Raw genomic sequence first — 27,183 nt, forward strand, 5'->3', positions numbered from 1 at the left:
ATGGAAACTTCCAACAGTAAAACTGAGTAATTGTGAGCTGCATTACAAGAGAAGAACAAGAAGTAAGGATATCAAAGTCTCAAGTCTCGAATGGATTAGAATAGTCCCACAGTCACAAAACTCATTGTTCCAGATATTAATTGAGCTGTAACCAAATTGAAAGAGGTTGTTACAGAGAAGGAAGTTTTTAGAAAAGGCCAGAGTTTTGCTAATATTTTGCATGTTCAAGAGCAACTTGTTGTTACTTCCAATAGTTCTTTGACAGAAGTTTTGTAACCATTCCTTAAATTAAAATTTTCAAAAACTACCACCACCAGACATTCTTCTTTTCCTTTCACCTGGTCCCTACCTCCTCTTTGGTCTTCCTCTAGACCTCCTCCTGCCGGGCACCTCTAACCTCATTATCCTTCGACCAGTACATTCACTCTCCCCTCTCTGAACACGTCCAAACCACCTTTCTCTTTCTTCTTCTTTTGTGTATCATCTTTACACATCCAGCTCTGTGTCATTCGGTCACTCCTCTGTGTCTGAAGGTGGTTTGTACAGGGGGACGGGTGTTGCTGATGTGGTCGGCGGTCTGCTCAGGCTCCCCGCACTCACATGCTGCACTGTCCGTCAGGCCTCATCTCTTCCTGGATGAACCGAAGCAGCTAAGGCCAGTGTGGAGGCGATTTAGGAGGGTATATTGTCGGCGAGGTAGCTGTTCTCCGTTGATGCCGTCCCTACGGTCTCAGATTCCAGTCTTGCCGATTCCCACTCCTGCTTCCAAGCTGCTGCCAGCCATGCCTTTTACGGACAGGTCCTCCAGCCATGGAAGTGAGCAGCTCTATGGCCGCCATCTTGAAGGAATGGCGGGACTTAAGCCTACTTGAAGGGGCTGGCTGTATTGCTGTGGCATGCTGGATGTGCCAGTAATGTTGTTTGTCTTTCCTTGCCAGGGCGAGGGTAGTGTAAGCTGGGTGGGACGACACCTTTAAGGGCTGGTAGATAGAACATGGGGCTGGACTCCAGGAAGTCGGTCACAATCCTGAGGGTTTGTTTTTGACCACATCTACCCTCTGGGTGTGGAAACTTGTGCTCCAGTCTGGGACGCAGTATTTGGCCACAGAGAGGACAAAGGCCTGTAGGGAGATTAGCAGTACCTTGGCGGAGGCACCCCATGTCGCACCAGCAAGGCAGTGGATGAGTGAGACCCTTGCTGTGGCTTTGGCCCTCACATCATCATTTCTAAGATATCTCTCTCTAACTTTATCTCAGAAACATCTCACATGAGTCCTCTAATGTACTCATTCCTGATCCTGTCCATCCTACACACTGGTTTGTGACCCGCTGTGGTTGGATTCAGTCCTCGTGTCTGCATTTGGAAGGACTGATTGGTAATAAATTCCATTAAAATTTGATCTCCTACTTTTAGTCTGTATTGTAAAAACAGGTCTTCTCACCACATACCTTGAGCTGCAAGCAAATCATCACTTTTCAACAAGGGTTCACTTTTAAATTTTTGTAATTGCATTTACAAGCAGCGATGGGGCAAGTGCTACCTGAGAAACTCAAGTTCTTATCACACACTGGATCACTTTCATGCATGCAATTGTGAAGACTAGAAAGACCAATTTCCGTTATGGTAATTTTTCTGAACTGTGTCTGTCTGGACCGGTACTTCCATTTACAGCCACTGTACCAAAAGTTGTATCGCCAGGACGGTTTGATCAGCACCAATAGCGAGCGCATCAATCAGCTGCTTTATTGATGCGTCACTTAAGGAAGGCTCGATGCAGACAGTTCTCATACTGGGGCTCCCAGTGGTGCTGCACGCTGATTCACTTTGCGGCCTCCTGCAACGGAAACCAGATGGTACTCTGGAGGTACATTTACTGAAAGACTGGGCCGGTGCTCTATCTCATTTACGTTCCAGTGAACACATATGAATGGCTTGTTCATGGAGGCAGCCGCAGCCACTCAGTCGGCTGGATAGAGTCCATCTGCTTCAGCCAGTTAAGTTAACAAAAGGCAATTTCTCTCTCTATGCAGACGCACACGAGCAACTGTGTACACATGAAAATATGCGAACGCGCACGCACGCAAAGAAAATGCACAAAAGGTCCGACGGCGAATATGTCGCCGCACGCTTGTGTCACACACAGACACACGCAGAGGCAATCAGACTCACAAATAAGACTCAAGGTCACTCAGACGCCGTATAACGTGGTGTTGATTGCAGATTGAGTTTCAGCCATCATATTAAAAAGTCATTCATAGTCAGTGATACGTGCGTTCGGTCACAGTGGGCGACGGGCTCGGTGAAAACAACGCGTGGAAGCAGAGTGTAATAATGTGAGCGCCGGAGCTCGCTGTGACAATTCTCAGCTCAATCTGAAGCTCCTCAGCTTTTATTAAGACGCCTCCCTGCCTTCTTTTTATTATTTTTTTTTCCTCCACACTAATTGCTTGCACTGCCTTTGCTTCTGCATTGCTTTTAGCTGACACACGCTGGTGATCATCTTGCACTTAGTGTAGTATTTAACAGCTTAAGGGCCGGATAATTCCCTCAGGAGTCGGTGGAGACCAAACACAAAAACAAAGAGGAAAAAAAAAACTGAGCGTACTCAGCTCATCTGTGTGAACTGCTAAAAATGAAGCGAATCTGTGTCTTTGTGCACATTTATTCGTAATTTACCGCAACTAAATTGACTGTTTAGATACCAGAAAACCATCTTATCTTGAGTTTCAGCCTCCCACTGACAGTGTTTACGGAAGACAAATGCAGATTTTCAGGCCTTTGTGGTTCGTTTCGTTTTTTCTCACGGCACTTCATGGCATTGTTTTCTACAGACACATGTAGAGACTCTATACTCTGGTGAATATCGTGGGGCGTTTAGCAGTTTAAGAGCAAGGTAGTTCCCTGAGGAGTTCCCTTGGTGGAGGCCAAACAGCCGGCGCACACAAACCCAACTTGACACAAAGAATCAAACGTCGCCCTGTAAATTTCATCAACATCAGTGTGTTAATCCCTCTCAATAAGCTGCTCAACCCTTTAAGACCGAACACGTTTTTGAATTACCGTAACTCACCAAAGGACAAAATTCAAGTTGTGCTTTCTGGGAGAAAAAAAGCTGACATTACGGTAATGGTGACGCAGGTTGGGTGAATAAGTGGTTATATACTGTGTGCTGTACTGTACACACGACCTCAGAAAATAAACCTGCAAGAAGCAACCAACTTTCTTCTGTGGCTGCACATTCGAGAGTTAACGGCAAATTCAAAGAGCCAGGAGATATAAGTTAAAAGTTGTGTCTCATTTTGTAATTTCCTAAAACAACGTTTATAACAGATAATGCCAGAAATTAAGTTCAGCTAAATAGATTTTTTTATTTATTATTATTGTCAGAATGTTATTTAAATTGCTGCACAAAAGGATCCTTAAAAGGGTCGATGACGGTTTGCAAAGATAAGGATCAGAGGAAGTGCGGTGGAGATGAAATGGCGCGGATAACACGTGCATGCAGTTGTGTTTATGGCCGGGTCATGGCAACCACTCTAAACCGGCTCATATACCGTCGTCGATGGTCGGACGGGAGCTGACGACCACTCAGCGAGCAAGCAATGCACAGATGCAGCGGCCCTGGGATTTACAATCGAGTAAAGAGACAGCTTGTTGTTAAAGGGCCTTTTGTGCAGCTCAGGAGCGAAGAGGGAAAACAACGGCGGCGTAGTTTGACAGATGACGCGCTGAGACCTCGTGTGTTATCGGGGAGGACACCACTTGTGGCGTCCAGTCCAGTGTATAGGGAAATCTAATATATATACATATATAAAAATCCACTAATAAATATAAACAAATTAAAATAATGGGAACCACTCTCATGCCTGCATTTTCTAGTAGAGTAGTTTTTATTAGTTTATGTCAGAATCAAGAGTCTTTATTGTCATTATGAGGACATTTTGCAGAGACTCCGGGTTTAAAAGCCACACATACATAAACAGACACGTAAATGAAACACCATTAGAAAAATATATGTTTTTGTTCGTTTGGTATGTAGTTTATGTAATCTGTGCATGGTTTTATGAGGACTTTGTGCAGGATAGCTGGACAATTTCTTGGTAGTACACACTGATCAGCCATAACATTATGACCACTGACAGGGGAAGTAAATAACATTTAAATTGCATCTTGTGACAATCCAATGTTCTACTGGGAAACTTTTGGACCTGGCATTCATTTGTGTGGATCAAGGTACCTATGCAAGTCTGGAATTTGATTTGTATTAATGTCCACTACTTAACTGGAAAAGTGTGGAAACTGAAAACTAGTTTATGGAAAAATATTCATGTTTCCAAGACTGTTATCACTGATCAGTTTAGTAAAACATAAAATTATGAATATCTAAAAAAATAAATGAATCGATCTGTTTTTTTAGGTGCACAGCTCAAATGTTTGTGTGAGAGCGTCCTCTTATCCTCCTGGTACTACGCATCATTCGAACCTCGTGAGCGAGCGATTCTAACGGCCTTTTATTATCGCTCCAAATTCTCACTCAAGTTCTAATTTGTTTAAGTTCTAGTTTGCTAAATTGTTTTTGTATTGCACTTAATTTAATTACTTGTTGAAAAGTATTTATTAGTACTTATTTGATGTTTAAGGATGCCAAGTCTGGTGTAACATCAGATAGTTCAGATGTTCATGTGCGACTTATAATGAAAAAAAAAGGTGCACGGAATTTATCTTTAACAACATCCTGTTGCTCCTACCTAAATGAACCCTATACGACATACATGTAGTAGTACTTGGGTTTCAGTTTCTGCGTGTGCTTATCATAAAGGAGGAAGCGACGTGGCTTTCTATGTAACGATCAACAGTGTGATATGTTAATGCATAGAACACCTGATGAGCTAAGTGCACAGTTCTGCATTTCTGTCTTTGAGCAGCTTTGACAAGTTTGAGGAGTTTCTTCCATTTATTTGAAAATTATATACTTCGTTTTTGGTTGTAACTAGTCTCTCTGAGTCTGTTTTGTTTAATGTCGTACAGCATCAACTGTACAGTAACAAACAAATGAGTACCATCATAGTTTCTTAAGATTTTTGTCACCGATTCTGTACATTAGTATGATTTCTCAGCCTGGAGAATTTGGAGATCTTAGGCAAGACTGTGACTTTTGAACAGAGTCAGGCTACTTTCTAGTTTCAGTGCTATGCTGCGCTAAGCTAATTGGCTCCTGGTGTACACACACACACGCACACACGAGTCAGAAAATTATCTAACTCTTAGCAGACAAGCAGATAAATGTAATTCCCAAAGTCCTAACAGTTTTACTCATCTCAGCAGAGGGTTTAACTTTGGCGGCTGCATTGAGGAGGTTTTTATGCAACACTTAATTTCTTCACAGTGAATAAAACTCAGAAAGCCACTTGCTGCTCGTCCTCCAACAACAAATTAATTCTTCCATTCCCAGTTCCTGAGAGACATTTCTGCGTGTCCTTCCAGGAATCAGTTCTATGTCTGAAATCGTCCTCATCAGCTGGCACATCAGTGCAAAATTACATCTCGTTCAAGTCCACGTTGTCTGCAGCAGATAGTGTTAGATACCACGATGTGCTGTTGAGCGGCAGGAATGCGTTAGGGGTTGGGAACTGATAACGTTTAGATCGGGTGTGATTAGAGATCAGATCCTCCATATGTTGTGTAATATTCCATATAGAGATAACAAAAGTGCAGAAAAGGCGGTTATGCGGTTATAAAGGATTCATGTAAGTCACAGTAAACACCTGGTTCCAGCTGCATCTAACGATTGGTTCAGTCATTGGTTAAAAAGTAAAAGAACAGTTTGTTTTATTTCAACAGACATTTAAAGTCCAAAAATATTCAACAATTAGAGGATTATACGTCTTTTTTTCTTCCATGGGATTAATCACTCCGCTTCACGCCAGCACTTAACAACCTTGTTAAAAAGAAAAAAAAAGCTAGCAAACCCGTGGAGATGTTGTTAAATGCTCCAGTTGGGCTGCAGAAGACACAACACAAACCTCTCCTCTTCATCATTAACGGCCGCACAAGGCATACGGACCAAGAGAGCAGCTCCAAAGATGGAGGAGACGAGGAAGGAAACGAGACAAATGGAGAAAGTCTGGAAAGTTTACGTGAATGTAAAGGGATCCGAGACTTGAGGAGAGCGGGTTTGTGGGCGGGGAATTAGTGCTTGTAGAAATGGTATGAGGACAAAATGAGAAAAAGTACAAACCTAGTTTTGTGTACACTGATCAGCCACAACATTATGACCACTCACAGGAGAAGTAGATAACATCGACCACCTTATGACGATTCAGTGTTCTGCTGGGAAACTTTTGGACCTGGCATTCATTTGTGTTGATGTTACTTAGACATGTAGCCCAGACCCCTCCACCCCATAGCAATGACACTCCTTGATGGCAGCAGACATCCCCAGCAGGATGCAGCCTGACACAGACACACGCACAAAAACGGTTTACGAACAACTAGAACAGCCCAAGGTGTCATTGACCCGGCCTCCAAATTCACTAGATCCCAAACGGATCAAGTTGATCAGCTGTGGGAAGATCCACAGAGGGAGACCCCTCCACTCAACACACATCCTGTTATTAAGACCCCACAGGACGCCCTCAGAAGCCCCGTGTCCATTCTCTGACGAGTCACAATATTAGGAGGGTGGTCATAATGTTATGCCTGATCGGTGTATTTACTAAAAACCAACCCGTGGCTGTTCAAATATTCCTTTAGCAGCGTGTGAGTTAAGGAGCACTGAGTCTGGCAGCCCGCCGCATCCATTTTACTACTTATCACTTATCCCATGCTGCCACTTTGCCCTTTACAACATCACAGCAGCGTGTTTATGAGCTGCCTCCACCACAGCAGCCCTGCTCTCCTTCACAGTTTCCCAGAGGGACCGGCTCTCCCTTCATCCTCCCTTCAAGCCCTTCCACAAACACTCCGACTGACTGTCTTGGAAATGGAATTGTCATAAAAGTGATTCATCACAGGCATTTATTTATTTATTTATTTTTAATGTGTACAAGCTGAGGTTGTGGCCGGTCAGAGATCGGGGTTTTGTGCACGGAGCTGCCGCCTTTAAATCTGCTCATCGTAATCATTAAATTACAAATCTGAACAGTGGCACATCGTGCTCAGAGACCAATGAATTAACGCAGCAAGTGTGCATGGCTTCATCCACCTCCTCCTGTGAGACTTCCACCAGCTTAAGGGGAAGTTGAAAATTAAAAGAAAGAAAGAAAAAAAAACATTTATACAATTGTTCTTTTAGCGAGCTTATAGAGATTTCCACTGCGAATGTGGCAAGTGAGGAGGCATTTTAAAAATCTGTGCTGATAAAGACTAAAGAGTCTCCTATTATATTAGGTTTTAAATTCATGGCCAGGTTCAACAATAACATCAACAGGGCTGGTTATGAATCTGGATTCGTGGTGACAGGAGTTCCCTTTTAACAGAAAGTCCACTGCTTTAGTCCCAGAACAGAATGTCCTGGCCGCAACTGAACAGTCTGATAACAGGATGTTGTTAGTGGAGTCTTTGGGCCCTATGTCATTGCTATGGGGTGGGGGTGTCTGGTCTGGTCTGGGTGGGAGCTACATGTCTAAGTAACATCCACATGAATGAATGCCAGGTCCAAAAGTTCCCCAGCAGAACATTAAATTATTACACGATGGTCAACGTTATTCACCTCCTCCTCCTGGTCATAATGTTGTGGCTGATCGTGCAGATTCTTCATCTGAATGTTGTGAGCTTTTAACCAGCACCATCAGGTCGTATGTCCTGGAGCTTTTACAGGTTTTTAGGAGAACTATTTTTCAGGCTTACTCAAAAATAAACCTGTTGATTTATATTGCGCGAGGGTTGATGCTGGGCAGCCCGTCAGCACGGAGATTGATCTCAGTCACCTGGAAACGGAAAAGCTGCACCAACACACTAAAACCAACTGACTTCAGGTGATAGACTGCCTTTCTTGTTTTTGTTTTTTTTTTTTTACATGAGACTAGGTTTGAGCTGATTTGGAGAAAAACAAGACATTTAAAAACATCCTGGCTCTGCATCTTCTTAACGGTGCATGAGTCATTTTGCTGTTACCGTGGTAGGAAGTGGCAAAAAGAGATGGTTATTACTTTAACAGCCTTGTATATCATTTAACAACGTAAGAATCGCACAGAAAAGGCTTTCGGTGCATAGCATGACAAGCTGGAAGACGACACCTCCTCTTCCCCATTTCTCGTGTTTTACAGACCAATAGAGCAGTTACTCAAGATAATTAGTGTGAGATTAATTAGTTACGATGAAATTAACTGCAGCAATGTAGGGGATGTCTAACTCAAGCAGGAGTTGTGACGTGATCAATAGAAAGTGGTGATAAGTGGCTAATTTTTAAAAAATGTTTTAAATTTTTAAAGCTTAAATGTAAAGTATGAGTTGTCATGGACTGGGATTTGATATTGAATCTTTTTCTTTTTTTTTTTTTTAATTGACAAAACAGTATAAGGGAAGTTACTTAGAACCCTATACATCGATCAGCCACAACATTATGACCACTGAGAGGAACAGTTAAAAAAAAAGCATGAAAAACAGCACAAGGTGTTGACCTTGTCTCCAAATTCACTGAATCCTAAACTGATCAAGTATCTGTGGGATGATCCACAGAGGCCCCTCCCCTCAACACCCTCAAAAGACCCATGTCCATTCTCTGCTGGGACTCCACTGTCTTTGAGGCAATAGGTAGCCCTGCACAGTATTAAGGAAGGTGGTCATAATTTTATGCCTGATCAGCGTGCTTTCTAAACCATCCATTCAAACGACGCACCCTAATTGCATTTGTTTGGGCGAGTTGCGATAACAGCATTTGGAGCTCCCTGAGACGTGAGATTAAAGTCTGTGTCTCTCCATGAGAACTGCTGGACAGGGACAGGACACCGTGGGGTTCGTGCAGACAGATGGAGACGTCTGATCGTCTGCGGACGCACGTGCTCAGAAAGGCGGAGCGGGACAAACTTAACCGAAGGCGAGCGCGGCGCTCAGGGCCGATGCCCTTGTTGAGATCTCTCTTCGTGCCGTGTTAGAAGGTTGAGTTGTTGTTTTTTTCTGTAAAAAGAAAAAAAAAAAAACTCTTATCTCGGTCTTGAAGGCCTACATTTTTTTTTTTTTTACAGAATCATCTGGTTGTTTCTTTATGAAAGATGTAATCTTTCCACCGCAGCCTAACAGGAAGCTTGAATACTTGAATGTTTGCCATCAATTTATTTATCCACCTTCTTCTTCTTTTTCTTTTTTTTCTTCTTCCTTTGATCGAATGCATTAAGCCGAAGATCCCTGAGAGGGTATTAGCCGCTTGGCACAGGTCAACATCTGCACCTTGTTTAGGTCTTCGGTCCGTGTGTGTGTGTTTTTAAAGGAAGCCCGCCATGCGATTCCAGGGCTTTAAAGCAGAGGAGATGGCGTCACACGTGTGTCTTTCCATTCTGATCTGATGTGAGGTCCTTTTAATCTGATCATCTTCAAAACTCCGCATCAGCAGCTCGAACCGAGAGGAAAAAAAAAACACACAAGGTGCACGTGTGTGGTCGCTATGGAAACTGAAACTTTCATTTGCGAGACTCAGAATGGGGTCCCGTAGCAGGAGTGGCGTGCGCCTCGATAAACAACGCCATCCGAGCTATTTTTTGAGATCAAACGCGCTTGGGAGTGCTTATCGTGTGCAATGAAACACGAGACAGGAGGAACCCAAAGCACACGGCATGAATAGTTATAAACCGCTCCTGCTTTTTAGCTTTTTATAGGGCAGCATTCCTGGTGGTGGAAGCGGCGCTCTCACCGTACCAGGTCAGAGCCATGGAAACCAGATCACTTCCTTTTGATGCTGCCGTGCATTAAACTGATAACAGCTGATCTTTAAACGCCCGGCACACAAAACGACATTGGTTACCCAGGAATGCATTTGTGTGGCGAACTTTTATAAAACAGAAGCATTCAAGCTCATCGTTCCGTCACAAATTAAATGTGCATCACTCGGGCCTGAGTCCGTCGCTTGACCTTTTTCTTTTAAATTAACACTGCTACTGTTTATTTGCTCACATTATATCTTGGCAACAGGTGCTGCAGGGGGCGATTCTTCTTCTTCTCATTTGTTTTAATGCCAAATAAAGCACATTTAACGAAGTTCAGTTAGTGGTGAGATCATGTGGGCATTTTGACAGGAAAAACATTCATCTCCTCAAATAAAGCCAGTAGTCACTGTGGTACTTTAAACCAGCCGGAGTCAGCACCACAAACCACATCCTCCAAAATGACTTTGACAGCCTGAACAGAAGCTGAACACTATAGCATTTAGAGGAGGATGTGACTGGGTTAGTTTGATCAAGATCTACCTAAGAAATAAGGAAGTGACCGTGTATCCCCCATCTCTGCCCTCGGATAGATGGATACAGTGAAGGATACTGTATGTCTGTGAAGGTTCTCACTCATCCAGGTCATGTTAATCCAAAAGACCTTTGAAGAACTGGACTTGTAGAAGACGTTTCGCCGCTCATCCGAGTAGCTTCTTCAGTTAAGTTATTCAAACCTCAACTTCCCACTGGTCTCTCAGAGCTGAAGAAGCTACTCGGATGAGCGGCCTTTTGAGTTACAGTGAGGAAGAAATCAATCAATCTCTCCATCTATTTAACTGTCCATCTACCCATCCACCTGTCCGCCCATCTATCCATTTATCTGTCCACCTGCCTATCTGTCCATCCACTACTGTATCCATCTCTGTCCCTCCTCTCCACTGTACACTGTAATGACTTTCAGCTGATTGTTTTGGTTTTCTGGACTTAACTGTCCAGCACCATACGACAGACACACAGGCAGCAATTAACTGATGAAGCACCTGCAATAAGGCAAATATCTTTGTGAAATAGGTGGAGGAGACCAAAAAATGAAGGTAAAGCACGTTGCGGGTGTTCACCAGGCCAGCTTTTATTAGTAGGACCTAAGAGGTATAAAAAGCTAAGCATAATCTTTGAACAGGAAGTAGTTTTTGGAAAAAGAAAAAGCAAAAAAAATGTCCTCATTTGTGGACACAGGGATTATTTCACTCAATCTTGCGATGAGGTCATAAAACTGAACATGGCTGTGCAAAGACAGAATCGCAAATAATGAAGTCCCAACATCCTCAAACGAGTACTTGCTAATTAGCGAAGTTATAGATTCTTACTATTGAAAGAATTTAAGTGTTAGATTAAACTAGAAAAGTTGATAAAACTGTCAAATCTGATGAGGTTTTATACATTTGTCCATACAATTGTCCGGTGATTGGCTGCAGAATGAATCAAGATTAAACTAAGCAGAATAAGAAAACTGCCACAAACCTAAAAGAAAAATGTCCCCATATGAGGACGCAGGGTCTCAGGAGGTTAAAGTAAAGTCAATGATTGGGCCATTTGGAGGCAGCGAATGAAGCTGTAAATACAAAACTAAGTTGCTTTAAACATGTGTACAGTACACTCCAGGTCTTGGTTAAATGGGTTGTGAAGTGTTGAAGTGTTTTAGAAGAAGATGCTGAATGTTAAGTGAAATTCAGAAATTAATTTTAATGATGACAGACGTTTCGAGGGACTGTTCCTATCTGGAGCTGTTGAAGCGACTCCCTTTGTGTTTAATCTCTGGACACACTGATGCAGTTACAGTTATGAAAGAGGCGGCTTGTGTGATCGCACCTATAATGTTATTTGTGGATTGACGCACAAAATAAGACTGTCTCATCCTCCTCTGTTTCTCAAAAGCAACGAGGATTAATACAAAGAAATGCTGGCAGGCAGCGTGGCAGGTTATGTCCTCATCTTTCTTTTTTTTTGGAATACAAAATCATCACGTCTGACTCACAATCTCACCTGTATTAAAACCGTCTTTTTGCTGGTGCTGCTGCAGGCTATTTCCAAAGCTCATAATTTTAGTCCAGTGAAATTCGGTGGACTGTGTTTGTGTACAGTATTCACAATATCTTCAGACGCTACTTTGATATATGTCTATGTATATATGTATGTAATAGCAGTTTTGACATTCTGACCTCAGTTGACTGGGTTTAAAAATGAGATTCACCCGAGCTGCTGGTTAAGAGGAATGAGCCCCTCTGAGCTTCCTCCAGGTCAGACTGTGTCCATCACATTTAAATTAAACATAATCTCCTCTTTCTCTCTGCAGATCTGCACTCCTGACTTGGTGGTGTTCCTGGCCTGCACCAACCACCGCTTGAAGGAGAGGCTGCAGAAGAGAGCCGAGCAGCAGGGGCGACCAGACGATAACCCCAAGGCCATCGACCGCCGCCTGACCAACTTCAAGCAAAACACCATTCCTCTGGTCAAATACTTCCAGGAGAGGGGCCTTATTGTTACGGTAAGGCTGGCTGAAAAGTGTGTGTGCGCGAGAAAGAAAGAAAAGTGATTACGGGGTATGTCTGCCAGCACAGGAAGCAGTGAGGCCTTTATGTAATGGAAAGTACAGATATGGAGCTCAGGGTGGTGGATGGGCACGTGCTGCCTCCAACTTTCACATCCTGTCACAGAATAATGTTTTGAACTACAACTTGTGGTTTCAGTGAACTAAGAAACTGATAAAAAAAAATTAAGGTCAATCATTTAAGACCTATGACACCAAGCTAAAAGTCATTTGCCAGCGTTGGGCAAATATTAACCCTCTGGAGTCCAGAGTATAATCAGCCGTTTTAATACAATTTATATCTCATCTTAAAAATGGTTTACGTGTTTGGTGTCAATCTTTGCAGCACAACCTCACTTGTGTCATTTTCGCAGTTATTTTTTCATTCTGACAAACTGTGTCAACACATTGGACCTAAAACCAAATTAAATCCATAAAATCCGAGTAGGAAAAAGTTAGATTCTTCACTGTTAAAACCACAAACATGTTTAACAAACCATTTTTATAACTTAGAATAGAAATCTAAAGTGTAAATTTCAAAAGCTTATGTACACAATTTAGCAAACAACAAAGCTATTTATAACGGTTTACATTAAAATGCTGGAAATGAATTGTGCATTTTTGTACAACTATTTACAACCATTTACAAAACTATAGGAAACTATAGGGGTGGCATTTTTTTTTATTTGTTTGTTTTGCCTTTTTGGTTTATTGCTCTCAAGCGTTTGAAGCTAGCTAGCAATCTCCTCTTGCTAGCATTTTGCTTTTCAACGTTTCTCCCGAGCACCAGACGACACCAACATGACGGCTATGTTCAGAAAAAAGTGTGGCGGAAATTATTTATAATAGGTCTATTTTTACTTGGCCTGTCAACACAATTTAAAAACTTGTATATAGGTTTGACTTAGCAACAGAGCCTCAGTGACGCTGCGTCTTGCTGCTGCGTCGTCTTAAATTCGTCATATGATTTGCATGCGCTGGCTCATCCAGAGGGTGAAGCATCATTTGGTGGTATATTCTGCAACGTTAGGAATCAGACCAGGCCAGTTCAGCATGTTGAATGCATCTGAAATGAATAAACCGTACAGCATGACTCAGGAGAGGCCAGCTCTGTACCTCTACTTAGCCTCCGACCAAAAAGCAGCTGTGTAGTCTGGTTTCCCTTTTTCAGTGATGAATATAGACTGTTGGGTATGAAGAGACGTTTCCTTTCATCCATGTACTGCGGTTGCACAATTTCTGATTTTTTCTTTCTTTTTTTTTTTAAAGTTGAGTATCATGTGATCTAAGTCACGATGATGAAGTTACTAACACAAATAAAGTAGAAAGTAATGATTTGCAACAATGAAATCTACATTTGTGACCCGAACATATTCTGAGAACAGACGGCTCATGTCATACATGCTGTGTAGGTGCAGGTATGTATAGCCTGTATAAAAACAGGCAACCACTCAGCGCTATCGATAACATTCAATAGTACTCCACAGGGTGTTTTAAGATGGGATACCATCGCAGCAGGTTAAAAGAAATGTGGTATTCCTCTGGAGCTAAAGGCCTAATAAATTTGACAACGACATTCAGCATCAAATTGTTTTTGTGCAGCTTCCTTCTCTCTGTTACCTCAGGACGTTTAGTGAAGTTGTTAAATGATAGTTGTTTAGAGGATTTGGACCGTTCCTCTGTAAGCATTAGTGGATTGCAGCAGTACTTTTGTCACATTTTAGGCCTGACTTACATATTTTGCATGTCACGGTAGAATTGTACGGAAGCCCTAAGCGGCCATGCGTTCACATATTATTTTTTTTTTCCGTTTTCCTGTGGTCATGAGTTAATTTCCTCTGTTTTCTCGAGATTTCGATATATTTAATTCGAGAGAGTTCTGACTGACAGATGCCCTTAGCAAAATAAAATAATATATAATAGTAATAAGTCGACTGTAAGGTGAGCTGTTTAAATCGTTATCTAGCAAACATTATAGCACAAAACAGTTTCTGGAGATCTCAAGAAAACAGAGCTTTGTTTTCCTGAAATAATGAGAAAAATAACTCGTTATCGCAAGAAAACAAAGGAAGTAAACTCACTCACTCTGTGCCTTTAGGCTGAATAAAGACTTTTTGAGCTGATTTTAAAACATTGTGTATATTCTGTGTTTATGTTGATTTAACTACTTAATTTCCACTCAACATCCACACTGTTCACACTGCAGACCGTACGACATTTGATTAGTTTTTGCAGTCACGTCACCAAAAACCAAAGGGATTGAGCAAATTACATTTCTGATTCTCAAGGTTAAAAATTCAAGAGATTTTTTTTTAATTAGAACAACTATGTCACTACTAAATGTTAAAGCCACACATCCAACACTAGCTGTGGTCATCAATCAACATGTGCCAGTCTGACGTAAACTGGTGTCATTAGAAATAATAATGTACCGTACAGCATTTACATCCAAATTAAATCACGCCAATTCATTTCACCGTCATTCTTAACACACTCCACAGCAGAGGGAGTGTGCAGGCCAGGATCTCTCAGCTACTTGTGTGGATGTGAACTGCAGAGAAGCATCGAGTTACCAGTGGTACGTGTGGGTCGTGGGCTAATAGAGATATTGGCTCCTGCAGCCGACAGCCCACTCTTCTGTTGGGAGTCTTATTGATCCGTCTGGTTGTCGGCGCGGCCTCGTCTTCCTCCCATCAGAGGGAAAACTGAGTAACTCCTCCACGGTGTTACTGTGAGGACGGGGTGGTCTTAGATTGGTGTCTCGGGGGCATCTTGAACTCGAAATGATAATCTGCAGGAGATCTCATATTAACATTAAAAAGGGAATTAAATCAGATGCCCCCAGGAAGTCTGCAGCTTTTGCTTTTTTCTTTTGTTTTTCTGCGGCGAACAACAGTTAATGACTCTGAGACCGAGGGTGGGTTTGCTTTGCTTTATATTCTTAGAATATTTTATATTGTGCTTATTGCCTTTTCGGCGATCCGTCTCCTTTTTTTTCCCCACTCTCCCTTCTTCATTCTCTTGTTTCTTCACAGATCTTATTGAATCTCATTTCAGTTTGGTGCGTTTTCCCGCGGTGCTTCCATTCCCACAACCAGCAATTTTCTGTTCCTGATCTCTTTTTTATTACAGCTTCCAAACTCTCTACATAACCTGCACTGAGGCCGTCTGTCTGTGGGCTAAGCCTCTCAGAGTTGTTTCAGATCCATCCAGCCTGCATGTCTTTAGACTGTGGGAAATGTTCTAGGCGGGTTTTAGTATTCATGAATGCTGCAGTTGCTTCTGGCTACGTGTGCTACGATGTTCTGCTGCAGCCTTAGCCATGGTCACGTCACGTATAGTGTACACTTTGTACTGTATGTCATCAGCTATGAGGCTCAGTGTGGTGTTTTGTGGTGATGTTCGATACCAATGATTTCCTTTCCTATCTGATACGGAGTAAAATTCAGGCTGGTATTGCCGATACTTTGTGTAAATAAACCCTAATGTGTCTGGTAAACCTCAACAAAAAAAAAAAAGACATCAGAGTAATTTACTTATTTATTTTAAACTCTGAAGTATTTTGAGGTAGTGGCCTCATTTACTATGTAGTCGAGCTAATGCAACAACAGAAAAGAAACTGAGGACACAATGTGTGAACAAAATGTGTGAAAATTATGTTTCAAACACACAAAAGAAATAAGTAAAAGACCACTCAAATAAATTATTCTTGAACTGTTAAAAACTACTATGAAATGAAAACTTGCATCTTAATTGTGACCCTCTTCTGTCCTCCTCGTCATAAATGTCTCGTATTCTGTGTTGTGGTTTAACCTGAGGTTTTACAGGTTTGTTGTGTTGCCACAACTCTAGTCACTAGTACTTTGACACGTTTGGTGTCAGTGAATTTTCTCTCCCTTTTACACCAAATAATTGTCACAAAAACTATTTTAAATTTACGATAAGGCTCCACTTTAGCAAGTTGTTTTATTCTAATAATGTTCGATCATTTGGTCTGAATAGGAAACAGATTAACTTTACTAAAAGGATGTCAAAATGTTCTGCAGTGATGAGCAGGGAATGACAAGATACACAACTGGCAAGAAACAAAGGCAGAGACAGCACTATATATACATATGCAGGACTAATTGGGAAACAAGGCACAGGTGAAAACTACTGAGGGGACGATTATGCAGCCAAAAGACACAAAACAAGGCAGGTGAGTGTAATTACAGGGGGCAGGAAAAGACAAAGATGGGAGGTCAAACTCAAATACAGCAGGATAACCAAATGTAAAATAAAACAGGGAACCGAACTCAAACTATAAAACATCTTTACAAACACAATAAAATATGATTAAAACCCTAAAAAACGTCATGAAAGTCTGAAAAAAATAAAGATATAAAGATATCTTGCTGTTCTGTCCTTTTCTTCCACCTAGATAACAATAAAACATGTCAGCTAGAATTTGAAAATCAGTATATTAATGTATATATCAACAGCTGCATTTAATTAAAAGAAAACCATTTAAATTTAAATCCAGTTTGCTGGTTGTTTGCCGTTTCCTCAGCACCTCTGACTGAGTTTCCAGCTCCATGACTGACAGGAGGCTGCACATATCTACTGTAAATTCACGCCCGGGGCACTGCAATCATCAGAGGACGAGATGAGCCAACAGCCAACTGTGCCCTCGTTTTTCTTCCCAACAGCTCAGAAGAAAAGTTCAACCCTGAGAAAGTAGAGGCTCAGACAACCATGTCCTCGCTTCTGTTTTTTTTAATCAAAAGGCTGCAGACAGACAGATAGATAGATAGATAGATAGATAGATAGATAGATAGATAGATAGATAGATAGATAGATAGATAGATAGATAGATAGATAGATAGATAGATAGATGAGGTAGAAAAATAAAAACACAGAAGGACAAGGACACTTAAAAAACAGTGTCCTTGCCCTATTCTGTGTTTTTATTTTTGCAGAATGAGTTCACTAAGGAAAGAAAAGAGATTGAAACTAATAACCTTAGTTCAGTACTTTTATAGAAACATGTACAGACAGTAAGACGATACAGGGATGAAAAGATTAGATACTACATCTCTGTTATTATCAGGCGATTGTTTAGAAGAAGATACGAATAATATGAATCTAACATTTTTTTAGATGCCGCATAACAGACACCAATCAGCCACAACATTATGACCACTGACAGGAGAAGTAAATAACATTGACCATCTTGTGACAATTTAGTGTTCTGCTGGGAAACTGTTGGACCTGGGTTTCATGTGGACGTTACTTCTTCAATACTTTCATGAATGAATTACAGGAAGCTTAGTCAAGATGTTTCCTGTATGTTTTTGTTCCTCTTCAGGCATATACATAAAATTGTTAAAATTATGCAACGGAATTTGAAGTTCAGAAAATTGTGCACTCCATGATTTATAACAAATTTCTCCTAGTATGAAATAAATATCCAGAAGCTTTAACAATTTAACAAAAATTAATATAATTCTTGTTACTTGATGCCAGCATATATTTATTTATTTATTTATTTTACCTTTAGTGGTGCCCTACTATGGAAGTATTTATGGAAAATTCCCGAGGTGCTTGGCATTTCTAGCTCTCTGTTGGCCATCTTTATTTTGAGTAAAAATAAATAAATAAATAAGTAATTGCACTTCCAACGACAGGCCAATTGGTGGCAGTGTATGGAGTGATGCTCAAGTGTCCTGTGTTGGATGATCTGCACTTACAACACCAAAACCCATACATACACAAAATACAGCTAATTAGCCGTCTACTATGCATGAAAGTACCACCAAATTAGACCAGACCAGACCAGACCGTCCCACCTCATAGCAGTGACACTCCTGTATGGCAGCATCTTATGAACAACTCAAAAAAAAAAACCCAAAAAACATGAAGAACAGCTCAAGGTGCTGACCTGACCTCCTGATTCAGTAGGTCCCAAAGAGGATCCTCCCCTCAACCCATAGGACCTAAAGACCTACACTATATCAGGTCATAATGTTGTGGCTGATCGGTGTACGTTGGCCACTGTGGTGAAACAAAATATTACGTTGGTGGAATTGAAAAGAAGCCAACTAACATTGTGATAAGAATAAGAAAAAGAGAACCATTTATTTATCTTTTGTTTGTTCTCTTTTCTTTTCTTTCTTTTTTTTTTCATCTTACACCAACCGGCTCTTAGTTCCTCTTCACACTCGGCATCGTGTCAGAGTGATGAAGAAAATTTCTTTTAATCTCGTGATTGGAGTCTGAATGACAGCCTTGTAACAATCATGAAGTAGACACCGATGCGACGTTCGTTTCAATCATAGGAGCACTTGGAAGCGACCGAGCAATTTCCCCCATGGATCATTAAAGTCTAGAAAATGGAGGCGGCGGATCACATTTTATCAGAATCAGCTCAGGTGGAACGGTTTAAACTATGCCCACCGAGGTTTGATGTCTCTGTGGAACATAGCAGTGATCATGACGTTACTGTGGAGGAGAGGGTCGTGTGCTGTAAATGTACAGTTAGCAGCACGTTGGTTTAGAAGCTTTAAGCGTTTCTTCTGTGGTTTATAACACAGACAGCGCTTTATCTAACTTAGCTGTAAGGGATAGAAACTCCTAAACCAGCCGAGATGCCCTACATTGCAGCGTTGCCCTCATGCAATCTGTGGTGTTTCTTCTTTTTTTTTTTTTTTTGGTAAAAACACCTTGGCTACAACCAATTTCCTCTCCCCACACCTGTGAATGAAAAAAGCCTTCGCTCCGTATCCGAGTGATTTGAACGTTTTGTCGATGGTTTTCCCCTCCTGTGAATTGCTCTCGGTGCTTCCTTTGACAGGCGGTCACAGCACGTTTTGGACAAACTTTCTCTCTCTCTCTCTCTCTCTGTCTGTCCGTCTGTCGTCTCTCCACCTTCACTCTCTCAGCGTGTCTCTGGCTCGACAAATTGTCCTCGCAATCACATGACAATTGACACCTCTGACAATCGAGAGGCCGGCAGAGCCCAAAAGATTCATGGTAAAAGACATCTGAACCGGTAGGTGTCCTCCAGTGACCAAAGTGAGGTCTCATTATGGCTTAGATTGAGGACAAAGAGGACAGACTGACTGAGTTGTTCATTAAAGGTTTAAGCCATTAGCTCTGTGTTAGAGATTATTAGTTCCAAATCCCCCCTGAGGTTCATTATGTTAGCGTTGATCACTTCTCTGTCCATTTATATTTGGTTAGAGATTCATCCACCTGTGCCTTCAAGAGACTAAAGGAAAGAGCAGCAGATCAGCCACAACATTAAAACCACTGACAAGCAAGAGAAGTAAAAACCATAGACCAAACGACTGAAACGACTGATCAAGTATCTGTGGGATACTTGAAGAAGGTGGTCATAATGTTATGCCTAATATAAATCTTCTCAGCTACGTTTAATCAGATAAAATATTTTCACTATGATTTCAGTCTTTCACACCGGAGCTGTTTCGCCCGCTTGAAACCAACCAGAGTTCGGTTCCTCAGATTGTCCACTTCCTTTGAGTAAGTGTGTGAAAGCTCAACCGAACTCTGGTGAGGCACAGGACCAAATTCAGGAAGCGTGGCAGTGCGTAGTGCGTCTTGTGTGGCGTTAACAACCGACAACCGTTGAATTAAAGCTACAACACAGCTTGCTAATGGCTAACCTCCACTCTAGAGAAGCCTCCACTTCTAACTTTTGTTTTGAAAGGCGACAGACACACATGTTGGACGCTGTCATGTTCTGTTATTGTTTTATGCTGCAAAATTTTTGGTTGGACATTTCTTATATAATTTTAAATTTTGCCCTTCAATTTTCCCCCACAAGTCTAAATTTATTTAAATAGACATTAACATGAATCACACATATTTCAGTAAAGAGATAAATGGAGGCAGAAGACGTCGTCTTTCCGTCAACACTTCACTCACTCAGCGATACAGGAGCTGTCTCAACAGCGCTAGACCTGTCAATCTAACCCTTCTGTTCACAGCAGGCCCCGCCCCTACTGCTGCTGAGCCAATCACAAGCCTGCATATTACATGTTGACTCTATCCGGTTCCCTGCAGTGGGTCGAGAGCCTATTCAGTCCCCAGGTGAAATCCCAGACGCTCGCTGCAATATTAGCAGCAGAGAAGCTAACAATTGACAATCGCTTCCATGAGGCCAATTGTATGTCAATTATGTTTATCTTTATGGCAAGTACACGGCCACCCTACCGTTGCACATGATTGAAGTAAAAAAAATAATTAATATTTGAACCTGTGTATTATTTGAATAGCTTAATATTCAGTGCAAAATTATAACAATGATATATATTTATAAATGGCACTAGACTGAGATTAATATGGAAGGTAGGGGGTCTCTACTTAATCTCTCCATCACTTTGGGGATCCTTGGCTTGAAAAACATTGAACACCCCAGACTTTGCTCTTAGGCTAACAATATACTTTTCTGGGGCCAACCATCTGTTTAATGAACTGAAACCCGACAGATAAAGTTGTCTGTAAAATGTGTCACCTCTATTAATGTTTGGAAGAATCAGATCACACTGTGATTGGACACTCTTCTTCAGTGATTATTTCAGGTGAAGGACTTGATACTTTGTTGACCGATGAAGGCAATAACATCTGAGGCTTAATTGCATTTGCTGAGCGAACGCCTTTTTTGTGTGAAACCAACCCTTTCATTAGAAATGTCAGGTCCGATGTAGGACGGCATAACTCCACAAAGCAGCGGCCGCAGTGAGTCACTGCCCCACGCTGTCTACTGCTGAATTGCGTCCTCACATCTGTTCACTTCGCCCTAATTCTGTCACTGTGTGGAAAAAGTTCCTCCACCGTCACTCAGCATGTCTGTGTTTTAGTTTGTGGTTCAGTGTCAAATGTGACGTTTAGATATTGGTGAAAGTTTTTCATTTATTTATTTGTTTGTATTCCCAGTAGCATGACTCAACTTATCAGACGCACACACAACCACTGACATATTAAACCGGATATTGCGGCGGGGAGAAATAATTGTTTGTAGGTAATTGAAACCGTCCAGTCATTGTACGGAAACTGACCCATCTAGTTAAGTTCTCCCCGAGAACACAAACAAACCAAAACACACCATGCTCCGTTTCCCTGAGCCTCTCCGGAGACGGCCACAAGATACCGGATAACCAGAAAACGGCAATCACAATTATTTTAGGTTTATTTATATCAGTCAAATAAATCTTAATATCTTCTTCAACTACAAAGTGCCATGTGGGGAGAGTTCACACAATCAGACTGATTTCACCAAAGAAACAAAAGGGCTGTAGAGTCCAGAAGCTTCTCCAAGCTCTCCCAAGACATTCATCCGTTTCCTTTAATCTTTTTGGATCTTTAAGATACAAAGCTCTTTAATGATTTATGCAAGTTCAATATGTGAAGGTCAAACAACCCTTTGAAGACGTCTTGACAAAACCACGTGCGCACGTCGTCCAGGCGTTTCAAGAGGAGTTATTTAAGGCTGGAGGCTTGTGTAACCATAGACTAATTTCCTCATTCAGCCTCTAGAAATAAGCCATGCACTGTTTATAAAAGACAGAAAAGAAAAACATCTAGGGAGCATTTTAGCTTTGATGGGGAAAGCTAAAGATAAAATATTGATGTACAGTAGGTCTGCTCAGATGTGGTTCCGGCAACTTTCAGTTGATTCTGTTGAGCATTAGTTGGTATTAGTTCCTCCTCATCTCCCAGAAATTACATACAATTACAAATTACATATATATTATATAATACAAAATTTTAACATTTCCCAGTACTTGGTGCTGATATTGCTTTTTGTTCCTCCATTTACATGATAGAAATGACACAGTTATAACAAATGTTGCAAGTCTCAATTAAACTAAAAGCATAGACACTTATTGAACTCAAAGAATATTTAACGCTCTTATGCATAAATAGGTAACAAAATTAATAGGTCAAAAGAGGTAGAGCACAGACATCTTCCAGCTTCCAGCTGTACGCACTCTGTTCATGGGTGGGGGAGGGCAATGTATGGGCTGCATGGCACCGTCGACAGCAACTAAATGAGTTGTATTTAAATGTAATTCCTAGTCAGGAGACAGGACTATCTGCTCTGTCTTCCTGTGGATGTGGTTGTTAGCTACAGTGACCTGCCAACATACACAATCACAGTTAAGTCTCGACTGATTTATAAAAGTAAATAGCATCACACCTTTACAGACAAGACGAGATAAAATATGACAAGGTGTGATGAGACGATAAACGAAAGTCAAGATATGATGAGACGAGACGAGACGAGACAAGACAAGGCAAGATATGCTGAGACGAGACAAGATATGATGAGACGAGATGAGACAAGACAAGGCAAGATATGATGAGACGAGACGAGACGAGACGAGACGAGACAAGGCAAGACAAGACAAGACAAGAGAAGACATGATGAGACAAAACAAGACAAGATATGATGAGACAAGACAAGATATGATGAGATGAGATGAGATGAGACGAGACAAGACAAGACAAGACAGGACAAGACATGATGAGACGAAACAAGACATGATGAGACGAAACAAGACATGATGAGACAAGACAAGATACGATGAGACAAGACAAGATACAGTGAGACAAGACAAGATACGATGAGATGAAACAAGACAAGTTAAGACTAGAAAATATATGCGACAAGACAAGATACGATGAAACGAGACGAGACAAGACTAGAAAAGATATGAGACAAGATGTGAAGAGACAAAACAAGACAAGATATGATGAGACGAAACTAAAAAAAAGGTCAAATGAAAACAGATTTACATCCCTGTGCTCTAGTTACTGATCCTGTCAAATAAAAGCTCAGAGGTCGATCATAACTACAGTGACTCGTTTGAGGACACAGACCAGTTCACTCTTCTTCTGTCCGACAAAGAGAAACTACTGAAACAAACTTTACCCTTTCGAAAGTCACAGCTACTAGCCTGTCCTTGAAAAGTGACACTCTCTTTCTCTCGTAAGTATAAATGGATTATATGGAGCTTCTTTGTGAGACAGACACTTTCTCTGCCTCAGATCATTTTTTTTTTTTTTTTTGATACCACTCTCTTTGGGGAATCCTCAGTCTCATCCCCTTCTGCTTCTCTTCTGCTGCTTTTTGGACTCACGGGGCCCTCGAGCTCTTTTGGGATTCTCCCACGCAGCAGACGTCCACAGTACACACAAACACACATACACACACGCACACACGCGCACACCACACCGTTGCCATGGTAACCCCAGGAGGAAGCTGGACTGTTGGACGCGAGCTGTCCTCATCTCACATCCAGCCAGACCTCCACTCCCACCGCTGACATTCATTCATTTCTTTATTTAGACGAGCTTCGCACACCTGTTTCGCACACAAACTAATTTCTTTCATTTGTCTGGATGCACAACGTCCTCCCTTGCCTGTCGGGTGCTTGTCTGATGAGTGCAGAGGGCAAATTAAGAGCAACTTAAAACAAAAGGAGTCGGCGGATGAGAAGTCTGCTTCAATCTGCTTCCAGTTCACTCACAGACTAAAGTGTTCACGGTCTGTTCGTGAGTACTGTACGTCCAATGGAAGCCAGACAGCCTTGGAGTCAGCTGAAAGTGACACAGAAGGGAAGCTAATTAATCTAGTGTTATTAAAGCTTCAAGCGTGCGCTGAATACCAAATGAGCCGAGCTACTGTTTCCCCAGCATCAGAGCTCGTCCCTGATGTTTGATCTTATAATGAGTGTCATCCTGGATGTCACGGTGGATTAACGGGGGCCGAGCGCGGCCTCAGCGCGCACGCGCCGTCATATTTCATTTTGCTTTTTTAGGCCGTGACTTTTGTGCGTCCGTCCGGCCCTGTTTCGAACTATCTAGAACGTGCTAAAGTCATTATTTTCTGCTCTTTTCAGTTGGACGCTGACCGGGATGAGGAAGAGGTTTTCTGTGACATCAGCATGACTCTGGACAGCAAGCTGTTTCCCTCCAAGGAGCCGGCAGCCGGTGAGATGACACACTAAACGATGTGAAATGACTTTAAATGTGTCTGATCTGGATGGATCATGGGGGAAAAAATTGTGCACGACACTTTGTGTGAACTTAATATTAGCTTTTGCTCTGAAAATGACTTAAATATATAGTAGAATGGCAGCTCGTTCCCAGTGGAATAACAGGATTTTTGTCTCAGAGAGAACAGAAGAGAGCAGCACCAGAAAATATCACTGTCACTTAAAAGTCCTGGTGTGAGTGTTCCTCTGCACGACGAGTACGTCGTGTTTGAATGTTGAATTCTTATCATGGAGCAATTTAATTAATATATGCACGCATAACAAGCTTAGACTACTGCCACTCATTCATTGTGCCAAAACAAAGAGCGCACAGATTGATAAAGTTCAGACAGATCTCCATATTGATCAGCTGACATGTGTTTGCATGTTGCACAAAAGATTTTTATGTTAAAAAAAAAATGATGTGAAACATAAAATCCACCCAACCAACAACTCACGCTGCAGTGACTGTTAGACTGGAGCTGTAGTGATTTGTCGAGTAAACAATAAGCTGATAAAAAGGGAGGAACTGCTTTTGTCATTTTTAAGCACAAATAACAACGTTTGCTTTTTCTCACAGGAGGATTTTGTGCTTTTCTTTGTCGTACGTGACAGAGTGAGAGACTTTGATTTGAGTAAAGGGAAATTTAAAAAGTAAAAAAACTTAACTATTTTTGACATTTTGCTGAGATATATTGAAAAGGTTGATAAAAAATAATATGTGTTGCAATCCATGAATATCTGAACATGACCTTGCGATATACTGCCTATTTAGTACAGTAATGAAGTAGTGGAAATAACATAACAGGAACATTTTATCATGATTAGGATACTAAACTACAGTACTACAGTGTTTCCAGGTGCAAATATTGTACTGCACTACATTTATCTGATGAATTTACCAGTTACCTTGCAGATTCAGATAGTAATACAACATAAAAAAACATATATATAATGTTTATTATTATAATAGGTTAAGATAAGATTGTATTGGCCTTTCATTTTTTATGCAAAGTAACTTTAATAGCTGCAAAAAAATCCCATCATAATAATTACTATAATTTACCATTGATACTTTTAACTTAATGTTAATACTTTTATGTTTTTACCTACTTTTACTTAGTATTCCTTCACTGAAGCATCAGTGCTGTTACATAAATAAGTGTTATTTCTACTTACTGCACATTAGCACTGTAATTTGTGTTATACAACTCCTATGGGAGGTCAGGAATAGAATTATAGTTTCCCAGAAAGGGAAAGGGCTCGAGGTCAGAGCGTGTGTCTGCATATATGTATAAATATAAATAAATAAATATATATATAATTTAGAGGAAGGCAGGATTTACACAGATAGCATTTCAAATACTGATGAAATATGTTGCAACAGCAGTCATGCACCAGCATACCTACAGTAGCACCAAAGAACATCCTCAGGCATTTTTAACATGTGCACCATGCAAAAAAAAAAAAAAAAAAGTATTTTCCAAAATAATCCACATTCACAAGAAGAGAGAATGAGCGAAAAACCAAAAGCATCTCCCACCAGCTGCCTGGTTACCACTTGAGTTGGCATGGCAACCAGTGAAGCAGGGTTAGCCACGCTTTGTGAGGAAAACACAGACTCGACGAGGTTAGATGCAGCCTTTTCACGTGGTACCTACCTGTCCTGGTTTGTGAAATCGGTTTCACTTTGAATGGCTGTTCTGTTTTACCTAAGTGACAGATCTTTAGAGGTGGTTTAGTTAAAGGGAAACGATGTTACACTTGGCACGAGTTGGTAAAGCAGGGGTCTTAAATGTCTTGCATTCTATATTCTATATGCATTTTATATTAAAGTAGTGCTATTTATAAATATACATCATTATTATTATCAGTTTGCATTCAATATTAAGATATCCCTTACACCTTTATTAAAATATGTTGGATTCATGTTAATGTATAATATATATATATAAATGTCTAATCAACCAAAGATTTTGCGGCCCCTGTTGAAGACCTACGTGGTAAAGTACACCGGGGTTTTGGTTGCAAAGCAACATTTTTCATCATGATGAAGCAGTAGGTGTAATTTGTGAATGTGCCCACACAGTGTTTTTAAAGGGCAACGTTTCCACTGGAACATGTTTTGGTTAATTGATTGTAAGAATGAGGTGTTCTCTCTTTTTTTTTTTTTTGGTTGTGCATTTTAATTACAGTGACTGATTAGCTCAGGATTGTATCTTGAACTCACAACAAAACCAAACATTATCTCTAGCTATGGCTGTTAAAGGTATAGTTCCTTATTTTCCTCTCTGGTGGAGATGTAGAATACATGACACAAATGCTTGGGTGAACATCCAAACTGCAAAAAGAAAAAAAAACCCAGGTGGACAAATCATGTAAGGCCAGTCAAACATCTCAGACACCTCCCATAAGTTAAATCGGGGCACTCATTTGTTGCCCTCAAATCTTATTTCTGATGAGTTCACAGGTGTCGTCTGCTCACTTCGTAAACAAAAGCTCACAAGCTCCATTTGAGAGCAGCGATCGACCCAGACGATTTGTCCTCCACCGGCATTATGCACCCCGCCTGTGCTGCTTTTGTCGACTCTGCACCTACAGCCCCAATTTACTGTGTTTTGCAGAAGTGCACAAAACAAGATGCCCCACGCACAGCTCTCCTGCAGTCGCCGCGCGTTTGTGGCTCTCTCTCGT

At 41.1% G+C, this 27,183-nt stretch overlaps 1 protein-coding gene across 1 annotated transcript in view; it reads left to right on the forward strand.

Moving 5' to 3' along the window:
- The window catches only part of ak5 (adenylate kinase 5), an 81,094-nt gene that overhangs the window by 15,474 nt on the left and 38,437 nt on the right, over positions 1-27,183 (forward strand). Inside the window, exons 6-7 of the mRNA XM_047589608.1 lie at positions 12,215-12,406; positions 24,355-24,445. Coding sequence (XP_047445564.1) covers positions 12,215-12,406; positions 24,355-24,445 — 283 coding nt within the window. The remainder of the gene's footprint in view (positions 1-12,214; positions 12,407-24,354; positions 24,446-27,183) is intronic.

Source organism: Mugil cephalus, chromosome 7, assembly GCF_022458985.1.
Source record: "Mugil cephalus isolate CIBA_MC_2020 chromosome 7, CIBA_Mcephalus_1.1, whole genome shotgun sequence".
NCBI lineage: Eukaryota > Metazoa > Chordata > Actinopteri > Mugiliformes > Mugilidae > Mugil > Mugil cephalus.